General features: G+C 40.6%; 1 protein-coding gene across 2 annotated transcripts in view; it reads right to left on the reverse strand.

The window, feature by feature from the left end:
• LOC126336962 (lysosomal alpha-mannosidase-like) overlaps window positions 1–16,056 on the reverse strand; it is a 132,324-nt gene that overhangs the window by 71,705 nt on the left and 44,563 nt on the right. For both annotated transcript variants that reach the window (XM_050001177.1, XM_050001168.1), the window contains exon 2: window positions 14,047–14,149. In XM_050001177.1, coding sequence (XP_049857134.1) covers window positions 14,047–14,149 — 103 coding nt within the window. The remainder of the gene's footprint in view (window positions 1–14,046; window positions 14,150–16,056) is intronic.

Raw genomic sequence — 16,056 nt, forward strand, 5'->3', positions numbered from 1 at the left:
ATGCAGCAACAGCATGCACTTCTTCAGAGATGCTAGGATGACCTGCCTGCTGCATTTCCACCACAGTCTGATGACCTTCATTGAAGGCATTCACCCAATGAACCACTTTTCTCTATGGCAATGCCGATTCCCCGCATGCCTCCTGAAGATCTTGATGACACTGTTGTGTTGTACGACCTATGGCACATTCAATCTTAATCCAACTCCGTTGTTCCTGTTTCGAAAACATAGTGACACCATTATGTTAGACCGCTCACTCACAATTGACTGCGCTCCGTTCGATTGTGCACATGCTGGCGACGTGGGATAGGCGAGTCCATTTGATCGGAGATAAGGTAGGTATGTCAGCAACGTGTGCAATCAGCGACAATAGTAGATTTGATTGGATACTGTCTCCACAGCAGTGTTGCCACTATTTAAGTTCCAACCCTCATAGTAATAAATCAAAGTGTGTGTGTGTGTGGGGGGGGGGGGGGGGATGGAGGGAGTGGGGCGGCCACTTGCATGTGTAGTTTTAAAATCCAATAGCTGCGGTGTCAATAAGCTGTTTTTGGCATTTGTCATGATGAATAGTCTGCTGCAGTTTATGGGTCTCATAGTTGTTTTCTGTAGAACATATTAAGCAATTTAGAATACAGAGGAATATAACTGTTGGAATTTTTAGAGTTCTTTGACTAATTCTGTAAAAATGGAACCCTTTTAGAAACACTTTGTTGTCCGTCTATCTGATTATTGAAAACCCTTTTTCCCAGGAAAAGGCACATGCATCAAGTTCAAATTTATGTCACTAAGCTCTACGGTCCCTTGGCTGTGCAAAAATTTTAAGCTTATATGCCTGTTCAATCACAAGATATGGCCATATATGTTACATATTTTGATACTTGAAAACTCACTCAACCAGTGGCCTAGAATCATAAAATTTGGCAAGAAGCAAGGCTTCGCAGTACAAGTGAAGCAAAAATTCAGAAAACTGTTAAATTGTAACTGCATCACAGAAAAAATATTTTTTGCCGTAAGAAAATTAATGCATTCATCATTTGTCAAAAGTGTAATGGACAAACATTACTGCATGCAAACATAAAATGTACATTACACTCATGTTGCAGTAAGTAAAAAAATACATTTAATTAAATATTTTATTAAATCTTCTACATCTACATATACAACTAAAGTCCCCCCCCCCCCTTCCGACCCCCCCCCATCCCTCTATGTGTCCAGGCTAATCTGAGAAAGTACAGTAGAGATTCTGACACAGTCTTGGATTTCCCCAGGACAGATTTCTTGCCAATGTCTGCATTGAAAACAGGTTGAGTTGTTGAGATTCTATATATAACCCATCCACACTGGTAATCTAGGTTCTCAGTGGCACATACACAAAAATTAAGTTCGCACAGAACCCTCAGCACGCAAATCCTACTCGCATGTAGCCAATTTTTAGTTTTTTGATATATGTGTGACTGTGCCTCTTTACTGTTTACTCTACAAATTCAGCTAATTTTTTATCTCAAATAATTCTATTTTCTGCATAGGAATTGTGCATGATAGAATATTTTCTATGTCAACAAATGACATAGAATTTTATTTGTAAACATGTTAACAAATTTGGAACTGCAAGCAGTACTCTACTACTTTTCAAAGGATCTGTACAAAAGAGATTGGGCAGCACCTGTTACAATATGATACATTATCTTTTTGGTTTAAAGGCATAGTAATTCTAATTTTTAAGGGTGAAGGGAAACAGTCACTTCTAACTATCCACACAATCATCAGGCACAGTGGATGTGCTATTATATTCACTCTTTTTAATCACAAAACTGGCTCTGAGCACTATGGGAATTAACATCTGTGGTCATCAGTCCCCTAGAACTTAGAACTACTTAAATCTAACTAACCTAAGGACTCCTAAGGTCCAGGGTTCGATTCCCGGCTGGGTCGGAGATTTTCTCCGCTCAGGGACTGGGTGTTGTGTTGTCCTAATCACCATCATTTCATCCCCATCGACGCGTAGGTCGCCGAAGTGGTGTCAACTCGAAAGACCTGCACTAGGCGAACGGTCTACCCGACGGGAGGCCCTAGTCACACGACATTTCATTTCATCACACAACTGGAGAGAGAGACCATAAAATTTCATGTCCTCTTGTTTTGAGTGATTTTAGTTTGATAAAGCTACGATAATGAGATTACCTCTTTCTATCAAAACATAGAAAATGTGGATTCAAAACGACTCAGGAAGCTGTTGGAATAATTTTAGTTTTGGGTATTTGTCTTGCTGTTGGATGGATAGTCAATTTCTACTCTGTAGTTGTTTTTGAACCTTATGCAGCTCATTTTCTCTGGAACATATATACTGGAGTTCTGAGCCCCTGTAGTGCAGGTGTGGAACATTTATGCACAGGAGTGAGATCATGTTTTCCAGCTCGGTTTTTTTAAGTATATCTGTGAGTGCATCCTCAAGAAGAGCATTTTCAATGACACTATTCCATGCTAGTGTCTTAAACTGACCTGTAATTATCAGTGTCATCATTTCATTACAATACAGATATTTTAGTTTTTCTTTTTTTAATCTCATACCCTTATAATCTGATATAAAAAATTAACACTCATCCTAAACAACCTAAAACCTTACTGTTTTGCTGAATGTTGGTAACAATGTTACCAAAACAGGAAGGTTGCCAACTAGAATTTTCATTAATACAAGTCATATGTCTTTCCGTATGAGGTAAATTAAGTTGTCTGCATGCCTTCAGCCAGGTGTCCATAGTGATGTCAAAAAAATCCAATAGTTAGACAATTATTTTTCTTTTTTTTCCAAAATGTAAAATGCTTCATAACTACCTTGGTGAACAGCATACAGGTATAATTACAAATTATAATGTGGGGAGTAATACCATAGCTGCTTGCAGTGCATTTTATATTTATTTATTTATCAGTTTCCCTGGGTCTATGTGACCCAAAGCTATTTGTTGATTACAAACTTTATGAACAAAGAATTAATAAAACACAAGAATGAATGTATAGGAATAAAGAACACATTGCAGGGAAAATTCTCAACTACCGAGAGGAGCTTTTGTACAGTATACATGTGTGCCAACAGGAAATCTTTCAACTTGGATCTGAATACTTGGGGTTTAGCACTCTGTATTTTCAGTTCTGCTGAAAGCCTGTTGAAAATGAAACCAGCTGAACAGCACTAACTTTTCCATACAGTGCTTAAGGAAGTGTGATTAAAGTGCATATTGTTTTTCCCCCAAGTGTTCAATGAATGAATGTTAGAATTCTTCCTCTGCTGTCCGCATACATATATAACTGCAAGATACCAGAACAACAGCATATACAAAATTCATAAACTCACACTTCACATAAGACTGATTGCACATATCTGGGTTACGAATATTCTAGATGAGCACAGAGTTGCCCAAAAATATAATTCTGCATATGATAATAAGAGTGAAAGTGAGCAAAGTAGAAAGCCTCCATGTTAATTGTCAGAGACAATTTCTGGACAAGAAACTGAACTTTAAACTGAGTAGAGCTGTGTACACTAGAAAATGGAATGTAAGGGGAGAAATCTGAACATTTCTGACACATTCTTCAATTCGAGTTCAGTGGTGATAGCAATGGAAGCAGTCAAACATTTGCGCGACGTACGGGAATAATGCCACTGGATGGAGCACAGCAAGAAAATAGTTTTCTTGTTTTAAGGAGGATCATTTTGACATAGTGAATCTCTTGATTCAGGAAGACCTTCAGGCTTTGATGGAGGTATTTAAATGCATTAATCCACAATGATACACATCAGCATACTCAAGGACTGGCAAATGTGGAACTGTGATCATTCTGCCATTGTGCGACACTTGCATGCAATCAGAAAGGTTCAAAAATCAGGTGCACAGGTACCACATGCTCTGAGCCAAAACCACAAATGTCAGCACATGACCACATGTGCATCTCTGCTTGTTATCATCAATTGACTTGTGAACAACACAGGCCATTCCTATCTTGTATCATTACTGGTGGCAGGAAATGGTGTCTTTATGCTAACATAAGGAAAGAAAGGTAGTGGCTGAGACCAAACAACGCAACAACTTCCCATACAGAGACCTGCATACACCCACAAAAAATAATGTTATGAATCTGATGGAACAGTGACAGTATGGTGTACTATGAATTGCTTCCCCATGGTGTATGCATCACTGCTGATATTTACTGTTAGCAACTGAGATGCCTCACAGATGCAATCCAAGAACAATGATCAGGAGGACTGTGTGAAGTGATACTACTCCACGATAATGCCCACACGCATTCTGCTATACAAACAAAAAGCACTACACATGTATTGAGTTGGGAAGTCATTCCACACCCACATTATTCACCTGATCTAGCACCCACAGGTTTTCACCTTTCCCACACTCTTCAAGGAATTTCCTTTCGAGATGAAAACTCACTCCTAATATGGCTCGACGAGTTCCTTGCCTCAAAACCACGTGACTTCTACAGTCACACAATCAGAAAGTTATCCCAAGCATTGGCAGATTGTTGTAAATAGTGAAGAAGAATATACTATTGATGAGTCTGTTATGTGGCTCTGTCTTGTTTATTAAACTTACGTAAAAATGCTACAAACGTTTCTGGCAGCATATTATGTGTACTGAGGTGTGCTCCTATACATTGGTTCCTCAAAAGATTTTGAAAACACTGGTAACAATTAAAAAAGACCAGTAATTCACTAGATTATCTCTTTCACCCTTTTTATAAGGTGGTTTTACTAATGAGTATTCCAATTTGGCAGAAAACTGAACGACATCTGAAAGACTCCTTGCACAGGTGAGCAGTACATAACTAATGTATGTTACATAGTCTTCATAATCCTACCTGAAATTTTATCATTCCCTTTGGGTTGAAATGGAATGTTAAAAGGACCAAACTACTACGTCTCAGCCTCTACATCGTATATGCTTGAAGCTGGGAAAAGCTATAGGAGAGGAAAGATACAGAAGACAAATCCTGAGGAACCTGAATGTAACTAATAATCAATTAAACCAAAAGAGAGAAGCGAGTATAGAAGTGAGAGAGGGGTATAATAAAGTGAAGGTGGGTAAGTTGCCATTCAGAAAGCACCTCAAAGGCACCAGGACATGTTAATGCAATGGCAGATGCACGCTCTGCATCTTGCCAGTTTTCCTCACCCTCTAATACCACAAGAAAATCTTGTAACACAGAGAAGCTGATAAAGTCTCAGGAAAGAGATCAAAGACAATGAGACAGTAAACCAATGACAAAATAAAAAAAAATGAGAATAATTTAAAAAGTTGAAAGGGCAGGGGCCAGGTCAGACCATCAAGCAAGGGCAGCCAATGGTACTGTGTTTTGAAGCTGGCTATGGACCCCTTCAATCCCTGAAATGGTTGGCAAGGCCAATGTGTCCTATCCCACAAAGAGGAGTAGAAAGTACCTTCAAAGGTAAAACATTAAACCAGATTACCTGCATTGGTGTAGTCCAGTAGTCCACTAGCACCAAAGGCAGTGTGTCAGCAAGGTTAAGGTTTCACTGAGAGGTGGCCAAATTAGGGCTGTCCTGTAGGATGTGGGCCACCATTAGGTAGACACCACACTGACAGTGGGATGGATGCTCACAGCATAACACATCGCTGAGATTTTCGTTTTGTTTTGCGTTAGGGCACAAAACAACTGGGGTCATATGCACCCTAGTCAAACTATAGATCACGAACAAAGAGAGGAGTTAAGCGACTATACGTCAGTCCCAATGGACAGAATAGGAGACAGCTAAAAACTGTCATGTCAAAAAAGGGCTAAAAAACACCTTCCAGAAATGGAGGGCCAAAACTAAAAATTAAATGGCCTTTGTCATATTGCTTCGGTGGATAAAAAGTAAAACGCGGTTGACAACCCACACAACATTCACTAAAACGACTGATCAAACAGACGGAAAACACAAGCTGGAACTTAGATTGTTTGAAAAGGGGCATTCCAGCAGGAAGTGGCAGACCGTTAAAATTTGGAAGCAATGTGTACAAAGTGGTGGGGTAGCACCACTTAGCAAATGACAATGGCTAAAAAGGCAGTGCCCAATACGCAACCAAGTTAAAATAATCTCCTTCCAGTGGGAGGGCCGAGAGGAGGTCGTTCAAGGCACTGGGAGAGGCTTAATAAGTCGAAGCTTATTCCCATGAAGAGAGGTACGAGAACTGCAGCCTTGGCAGCAGTGTCTGCAGCCTTGTTTCCTGGTGAACCGATATGATCAGGGACCCACAGAAACATGACACTGGCTCCACAAAGAGTGAACAAGTGACAGTTTTCCTGGACCCACTGCAATAAGGGATGAGCTGTGTACAGCCCACATAGACTCTGGAGGGCAGTGAGTCAGTCTGAACAGAGGACACAACTGGAAAAGCTATATTACCGGATGTACTCCGTGGCCTGATACAAGGCAAAGAGCTCAGCTGTAAATACTGATGAGTGTGCCAAGAGTTGATATCGAAAGACACGGGTGCCAATGACGAAGGCACACCCGACCTCACGGTCAGTCCGAAAGCCATCAGTGTAGACAAAGGTACTATTGGGAAATTCCACGCGAAGGTCACAAAACTGGACATGATAGACCGAGGCTGGTGTAGTGTCCTTAGGAAGTGAATGAAGGCCAAGGTTAACATGGGCTGCTTCACAAAGCCGAGGTGGTGAAGGGTTCACACACACTGGGAATGTTGCAGGTAGTGTGAAGTTACCCCACTATAACATGTGATGAAAGTGGACTCCAGGACGTAACAGAAGAGGGACGAGGCCATACTGACAGTCAAAGGAATTATCAAAGATAGAGGCATAGGCCATGCATGGCAGACAAACAGCATGCATACCTGCTGAGCAGAAAATCATGGTGGTAGGACAGTGGTAGTTCAGCTGCTTCAGCATACAGACTCTCAACCGGACGGGTGTAAAAGGCGCCCCTGGCCAAATGGATGCCATGATGGTGGATTGTGTTGAGACAGCATACGAGGTATGGACATGCACACACAAAGAAAGCACCCATAGTCGAGTTTCGAACAGACAGGGGACTGGTACAAATGGAGAAGCGTAATTTGATCAGCACCCTAGGAAGTACCATTGAAGACACGTAGGAGATTGAGGGACCGCATACAGCGGGCTGCCAGATAAGACACATGGGAGGACCATGAGAGTTACACATCAGATGAGTGGGCCGGCCTTCAGGAGCGCACTGGGAAAAAGAAGAGAAAAGAGGATCCTCAAATGCCAAAGTGGAGGAACAGGAGGAGAAGGAGAACAAAGAAAGGTAAAGGAAAACAAAGAAAGGAAAAGGGAGCGAAAAACAAAGGTGAGACTATTTACATGTCAGCGACAGAATGCAGATATTCCCAAGAATACCCCAGATGTGTTCCCCACGTGAGGGAAAAAAGAATAGCAAGAGGACAGACATACAGCCCAGAAGGGAAAAAAATGCTGCAAAGGCTAGGGCCCCATGGTAGCCAAGCACAAACCTGCCAAAGAGTGGCAAGCCCCCTCAGGGGATATCACTAGGGGTCAGCCAAGTGTGGCCACAGATTCCCTGTGAGAGCCAGGAAGGGAAGACTGCCACATGGCCAGGGTCCACTTCCCTGCTCACAGTTTGTTTGGAGAGAGCAGGGCACAGCAATCCATGTTCCAAGCCTCAAACAATTGACAGTGCAGAGTCAACTGACGGTCCAGTTTTGGTAACCCCATATCCAAAGTCAGCATCCTGGCAGTCAATTTGGCCAACATGTCAGCATGTTCATTCCTTGGGATCGACCATTCAGCTCAATGGAGGTCAGAAAGGAGATACTGGATAGCCATGAGCAACAGGTGTCAAGGGTAGCACTGACCACTTGCCTGAAGGTTGCTCAGGGAGTCACTGATGACTGAGAACATCTCTCAGTGCAAGAACCAACATGACTGAGGGCTTGAGTGAGAGCCATCATTTCTGCGGTGTATACAGTGCATTCCTTCAGCGGGTAACATTGTTCACTGCATCTTGTATGTGTATAGTCAAAACCAGTTCATCTGTCAACGGTAGAGCCATCAGTGTATACTACTTCTGAGCTTGGAAATGCATCAAGGGTGGCAAGGAACAGGTGGCAAAAAACAATGGGCTTAAAAGAGATTTTCAATCCAAACAAGAGGTCATGACAAATTTGAAGAAGGGGTATACATTGTGGGGGTATATGTGATTGCTCCCTAACTAGAGCCAACAGTGGAGAAAGTTAGAATTTAGATCAGAGAGACTGTATGTGAACTGCACTCCTGAGCCTGTGTTGTTAGAGAGAGGACATTGTCTTTTGGATGCTCAAGGCCACAGAAAATGTGTATCACATAGTTGGGCAGTGGTTGCCACCTTATCTGTTGTCAAGGGACCCCAGCCTCAGGGAGAAGACTGTTCACAGCACTGGGTCATACGGCACCCATCACACACTGGACACCACAATAGTGTGTCAGGTACAGAATTTGCAACTCTGAAGGTGATGCCAAGCCATATACCAGACTCCCATAATCAAGATGGAACAGGGTAAGAGCCTTGTGAAGTTGCAACTGTGTTGAGTGATCATTGCCACAGGTAGTGTTACTGAGACAGCAGAATATAAAGGTGTGGCCAACAAGTTTGCTTAAATTGACGAACATGGGGAAGGTGTGTCAACCAAACATTGAAGACCAGTCCCAAAAAGTGATAACACTCCCCCACACTGGGCAGCTCATTTCTGAGGTAGAGTTCTGGTTGTGGAAAGTCAGTATGAAGGTGGTGAAAATGCACAATGCATATCTTGGCAGCTGAAAATCTGAAGCCATGGTGAGAATCTAGGATTGCACCTTTTGTATGACACCCTGTAGCATGTGTTCAGCAACACCCACAGTGGAAAAACAATAGTTAATGCAAAAATTGTCAGCATACAGAGAAGACAACACTGTAGATCCCACGGCTACAGATGGATTGTTGGTAGCCATTAGAAAAAGGGGAACACTCAATAGAGATCCTTGTAGGGCTCTATTCTCTTGTATATGGTAGATACTGTAGGAAGAACTAATCTGAACCCAGAGAGGATAGTGTAACAAGAAGTTACAGACAAAAACATGGTGTGGGGCCTGGAGACTCCACTAATGTCAGGTAATGAGGATGTGATGACACCATGTAGTGTCATAGAAGACAGTGATAAGATGTTGACACCAGGCAGATAAAAAGTAAAACGCAGCCTCTAGACAGACTAAACTGTCTGTAGTAGAATAGTCTTGGAAAAAAAATGCTTTGGGACAGAACCAAAATACCCCAGATCTCAAGGTATCAACATAGCTGCTGACTCACCATACATTTGAGCAACTAATGGGTGATAGATGTTCACCTCAGTGCGGTGTTTGCCAATTTTCAGTATCAGGGCAAACACGCTTTGTTGCCCATTGCGATGGCAACTCACTCTCGCTTCAGATACAGTCAAAAGCGTCTAGGATGTGGCACTGGCGATGGACTGATAGGTGCTTGTGTTGTGTTGCATGTGGTTGTGCTCAGGACAGCCACACTGATACCGCCATGTAGTATTGTGCTAAGGGTAATGACAGAGGCAAAGACATCTCAGTCAGCATTGTTGAGAGCCCATCTGGATGGACACCCGAGTAAGTGATGCAGAGGGAGGGAGAGGAGACCAGGAAATAGTCACTGTCACACAGTTTATCATGGACTCTCCCATGGATGGAGGGGAGAGAACCAGGCAAGGATCAAAGGCCAAATAAGAGCCATATGCCTGTGTCCCCGCCCCCTCCCACAAGAGGTTAGGTTTTGGTGTATTACTTTTGCTAGAAAGGAAGGTTGCAAAAATAGGAAGGCACAAAAGATGGAATGTAGACCACAGTCTGCAACCTTTAATGCATGATCCACACCACTGTAAAACTTAGAAGAGTAATTGCAGGTCAAACCCAACAAAGGTGACTATATAGAAAAAGAATGAAAAGCTGTGGAAAGTGCTGGAAGAGAGAAAAATGGGTGTCCAAAATAATAAATCAAATTGAAGCATGACTGGCATCAAGAACCCAATGGAAAGGCAGAGGGGAAAAAAAGAACAGTAGGATAGACTTGCAGCATGGAAAGGTAAGTATCACTGCAAGGGCCAGGGTGCCATGGCGGCCAAGCATGTACTCAGAAAAAAGATCTGTGACCCCTGTGGGTAAACCCTTGGGAATTTTTACTCTTTAATCGTGCAATGACTAATTCAGTTTTGTCTTAGTTTGTTTCCTGTAGCTCTATGTGATTTACTTGCATCAGAATACCAGCTTTCAAAAGTTCTACATATTTACTTGTACAAATAAAAGTTTCATTTTAATTTTCCCACTTATTGACTTGAAGCAAATGTTAAATATTTCACACAATTCTGGTGGATCACTAATAATTTCATTCTCACACAAAGGAGGTGTAATACGATGAGCACCTATATTCATAAATGACCATATAGTTTTAATACCAGCCCGCGAGCTTCCTATTTCTCTTGGTGTAATATATTGTTTTAGCCTGACTGATTACATTACTCAGCACCTGTCAGTATTATTTGTACTGAAATTCTGTTACCGAACTCCAAATGTTCTTCATATTATGATAAAGCTTTTATTTCTTCCTATTATTTTAATGTCATTAGTTATCCAAAGAGGTTGCTTATTAGCACTGCATATGTGCCTGCATTTTTTTAAAGAGTAACTACTATTAAAACAAGTGATAAGGATCTGAATAAATTTATTATATTCATCATTCAGGTCTTCTGCAGTGCAGACTTCTTGCCAACTTAGCCCCACAAGACTAAGTGTCCGCATTACAATCTTTTGTTTACTACTTTGGGATATGGCTTGCCTTGATTCTTTCCTGTATTACCATCTGTGCATCATGATCTGACTGTTACTAATTTTTCTCACATTGTGCCCATCAAATAGGTAATAATATGATCATGTTGCTGTTCCCGTGAACTCCAGCTGGGAAGTATACTATCTGTATCAGGTTGTAAGATTCAAATAAATCCATTAACATTCATTTTTCTGGAGAATTAGTCAGAAAGTTTATATTGCAATCCCCACAGAAAACCAGTCTCATTTTCTTCTAAAGAATCCAGCCAAGCACAATCTGAAGAGGACAACCCTATAGTCTGAGAGACCTCTAAGGAAAAGTTTTTTTCCAACAAAATTTAAACACTCGCTTCAAATATTTTGTCAGTGCAATGTTTTATATATAAGTTCTTCTGAATGAGTCAGTACATTTGACATAAATGATTCCTCTTCTCTTCTGAAACAAACTCTCTGTATAGGGATCATAAGATGTATCCCTCCAAAAAAAGCCTTTGTATTTCTTCACCCAGTAAATCATGCACGAGATACTAGAAATATCAGTGTCAAGAATTATTAGCAATTCACTGATTTTTCCTTTAAGTCCATTAATATATTGCTGTAATAATATTACTATACCTTCTGATCTGCAGTCCCCATTTACTGAAATCTATTCCAGCGTGAAAGGAACTTTCCTCAGGAGAGACACCTTCTACTCGATTTCATTTTAAAAAAAGGTCTAGTTCTTCTACACATTATTCCAAAATTTGGCCTCAAGAGAGCCCAGGTCCACCAACACTACAATCACTTACAGGCTTCACCAACCATTCCTTCTCAATCCTATTTAGGTGTAGACCTGTCTAGCTGGAGCTAACGATATATTCAACTGGTGCCATCAAAGTGTGTGCCTTGTCAGTAGTCATCAGCACCCTCTTTAGTCCAACACATGCTGCAAAGCACTGTTAATGTAAGGTTGACCATAATGTTGGAGCACCTGTATAAAATTAACATTAATGGTCTGAGTGAGTAGCAATCCTATCCAAGTCACTGTCCTACCATAAGCCTCGTCCCTAACAAGACTATTCCCAACCATGATCCTCTTTATTAAAATTCTTACCAAGTCCTCCCTCACCTTACTGAGCCCAAAAATTATTTTAAAAATGATCATGACCTGGTACTCCTTACCTAAAGTCTCAGCCGTGACTACTACCTCACTGCAGAATCCTCTCCTCCTCAATTTTCCTCTCAGACTTCTGCTTCCTAAAACTCTTTGAGTGTCTACTGCAAATTACTTGCTGCTATAGCTACTGGAGGCTTATGACTGACAGCTAGATAAACCTGTTATCAACATTCAAAATGAAATTATCAGAGCACGTTCTCTTCCTAATGGCATCATCCTCCATGTGTACCTAGCAGAGGCAGCAGAACTCCTGCATAGTTTGAGTTTCCATTTTTTATTAAGTTAAAGACCCTGTTCTGTGAATTCTCTTGCAGTAGCAAATTGTAGTACATGACAAGTGCAACGAAGTTGGCACAAACATCTACTAACTCTATTACAGTGCAATTCATATTCTGTATGATGTTAGATTTGTAAACACATTATGCTATGAAAGAAAAATGGAAATAAAAGAGCACTCATTCAAGAATTAAAAGAAGAAACAAGAATGCCAATATTGTTAATAGTTAATAGTTTAAATCAGAAACACACAAAATAAAATGACTGGATAGAAAATACTGAAATAAAACGCTCTGCTGATTGGAAAAAAAACAAGCTTGTTGCCTGAAAAAAATTGTGAACAACAATATACTTTATGAAAAAATATGCTAGTATACGCAGAGTACTCAGTTTTTCATATAATGAAGAACACACACTTTTTCCATCGGTACCATTAGTACTGAAATGACAAAAAGTATATAAAATGTAAACAGGAAAATTTCAAGACTACTGGTACAGATTAACTGAAAAATGACACAAAGGAAGTTCTTAAGCCATTTCATTTGTGAATCATAACCTCCTGAAAAATCATCGCATATCAATGTTACTGTGGAACAGCCTAGCAGACTGGTGCATATTGTCTAACTGTGATCCAAGAGAAGATACTCTGGGAAATTGAGTGATTTCCCAGAAACTACAGGTGAATCCGTTAATTGGATATTGGATACTGAATACTGATAAATATCATTAAATTACAATACTGTGTCAAAGCCATATTTTTCATAAAATCAGTGACCTGAACTTCTCTTGTAAAATTTGTGGCTTGGTACTTTAATATCTTACCTTACTTAACTAATTCATTTTTATTGACAAACTGACTCTTATAACAAAGTGACAAATATGAGTATATAAAAACCAACCATAGTTTATGTAAAATGAGAAATACTCTATTTTTTCCTTACTTTTCCCTTAAAAATGAGATGGAGAATAGAAAGTAGGGTAGGGAGATGGAGCAAAGGGTGAAAATTGAATCCTAAATATATTAAAAACAAAGATTCCATGACTTACCAAGCGGGAAAGCGCTGGTAGATAGGCACAACAAAAAAACACACAAACACACACACAAAATTTCGAGCTTTCGCAACCCACGGTTGCTTCGTCAGGAAAGAGGGAAGGAGAGGGAAAGATGAAAGGATGTGGGTTTTAAGGGAGAGGGTAAGGAATCATTCCAATCCCGGGAGCGGAAAGACTTACCTTAGGGGGAAAAGAGGAAAGGTATACACTCGCGCGCACACGTGCACACACACACACACACACACACACACACACACACACACACACACACACACACATCCATCCACACATATACAGACACAAGCAGACATATTTAAAGGCAAAGAGTTTGGGCAGAGATATCATGCAATGTAATGGCATGCAATTGAACTGACATCTCTGCCCAAACTCTTTGACTTTAAATATGTCTGCTTGTGTCTGTATGTGTGTGTGTGTGTGTGTGTGTGTGTGTGTGTGTGTAACGCGCGCGCGCGTTAGAGTGTATACCTGTCCTTTTTTCCTTTCATCTTTCCCTCTCCTTCCCTCTTTCCTGACGAAGTAACAGTGGGTTGCGAAAGCCCGAAATTTTGTGTGTGTGTTTTTTTATTGTGCCTAAGTCATGGAATCTTTGTTTTTAATATATTTTTCCCATGTGGAATGTTTTTTTCTATTTTATTTTTATATGTAGTCAGATGTTCAATGCATTTTAAAATTTTACTCACTTCCATAGTAATACTGGTCCACTGTTTTCAGCCAACCAACATCATCATGTGTGTGTGCCACCAAGTGCACATTCAGATATCCAGGTTTTGGCTTTGGACATGCCTGTAACAAAACAATAATACATCACTTAGCAGTTCCCACATTTACGTTCCCATAAAACAATTTTTTACAATTTCAATCATTTATTTTTCCCGGTACCACAATATAATTCAATATATAATTAATTTCTTTTACAACATGACACCTCTCCAAGTCATCTTCTTGTCTCGAAAGGAACTTTAAGGGCAATGTAACTTGCTCGACATACAAATTCTTGCAGGATCTTTTTCAAAAGTCTTCTATTCAACAGTATTTGCAGAATGTTTATAGTTACACTTTCCCTACATTAGACAGTGTTGGAGGAAAGCTATTTATCATGTGGGTAACCAACTTTATAGGGATGTTGTTGAGGCTGTGCTGTAGATTTGTATTGTTAGTGGTGTCAGTAGCATGACATGCTGTTAGGTTCCAGTACAGGTATGGCAACATAGGGTTGAAACAAGCTTTCGTGTGCATTACAGTTGTGGACAGTCAACATAAGTCTGAACAAAGTGAAATGGACTTTACTTGTAAACCAGTTTTATCAAAATATGTAGCATAGTGCTGCTGTTCTTCATTAGTACTGACAAATTAAATAAATGAAGAGTGCTCAAATTAACTGGAGATTTGGGAATTGCTTCTGAAACAGGTTAACAGCTATTTTTACCACAAACTGTTGAAGTTACTGGCCCCATAGATGAGAATGATGGACACAATGTGACATCTTCAAATTCCATGGCCCACCATTCTTAAAGTACAGTGAACAGTTGTGAAATGGAACATCTAGTGTGATTCCAGGCTGTCTTGTATACAGATGGTGGTCACACTGACCAACAATTGTAGCCTGTAACACTTGGCATGCAATTAACAAATGTTACCTTTTAATTTGTAAATTAAAATGTATTTCATTCCATGATTTATTCATTTCTAACTTAGAGTGTGTGGTTTGACATGTTTGGTTCATACAGTTCTCTCTCTCTCTCTCTCTCTCTCTCTCTCTCTCTCTCTCTCTCTCTCTCTCTCTCTCGTTAACCAGATTTATATGTTGTTCACAAACTGCAACATCTTTTAAGCTTTTCACTCTAATTAAGGCCACAGAAGCGGTTGTGGCAACAATGATAACCAAAGTACGAAAGACAACTAAAACAAGTATAAAGGTACACTATGTGATCAAAAGTATCCATAAACCCCCAAAAATATACATTTTTCATATTAGGTGCATTGTACTACCATCTACTGCCAGGTACTCCATATCAGCGACCTCAGTAGTCATTAGACATCGTGAGAGAGCAGACTGGGGCGATCCGCAGAACTCACGGTCTTCGAACGTGGTCAGGTGATTGGGTGTCACTTGAGCCGGCCGAAGTGGCCGAGCGGTTCTAGGCGCTACAGTCTGGAACTGCGCAACCATTACGGTCGCAGGTTCAAATAATGCCTCGGGCATGGATGTGTGTGATGTCCGTAGGTTAGTTAGATTTAAGTAGTTCTAATTTCTAGGGGACTAATGACCTCAGAAGTTAAGTCCCATAGTGCTCGGAGCCATGTGAACCATTTTTTGGGTGTCACTTGTTTATACGTCTTTACACGAAATTTCCACACTCCTAAACATCTCTAGGTCCACTGCTTCAGATGTGATAGTGAAGTGGAAACGTGAAGGGGCACATACAGCACAAAAGCGTACAGGCCGACCTCGTCTGTTGACTGACAGAGACCGCCGACAGTTGAAGAGGCACCTAATGTCTAATAGGCAGACACCTATTCAGACCATCACACAGGAATTTCAAACTGTATCACAATCCACTACAAGTACTATGACAGTTAGGCAGGAGATGAGAAAACTTTGATTTCATGTTCGAGCAGCTGTTCATAAGCCACACATCACACCGATAAATGCCAAATGATGCCTCGCTTGGTGTAAGTAGCGTAAACAA

This window comes from Schistocerca gregaria, chromosome 1 (genome assembly GCF_023897955.1).
Source record: "Schistocerca gregaria isolate iqSchGreg1 chromosome 1, iqSchGreg1.2, whole genome shotgun sequence".
NCBI classification, from domain to species: Eukaryota; Metazoa; Arthropoda; class Insecta; order Orthoptera; family Acrididae; genus Schistocerca; species Schistocerca gregaria.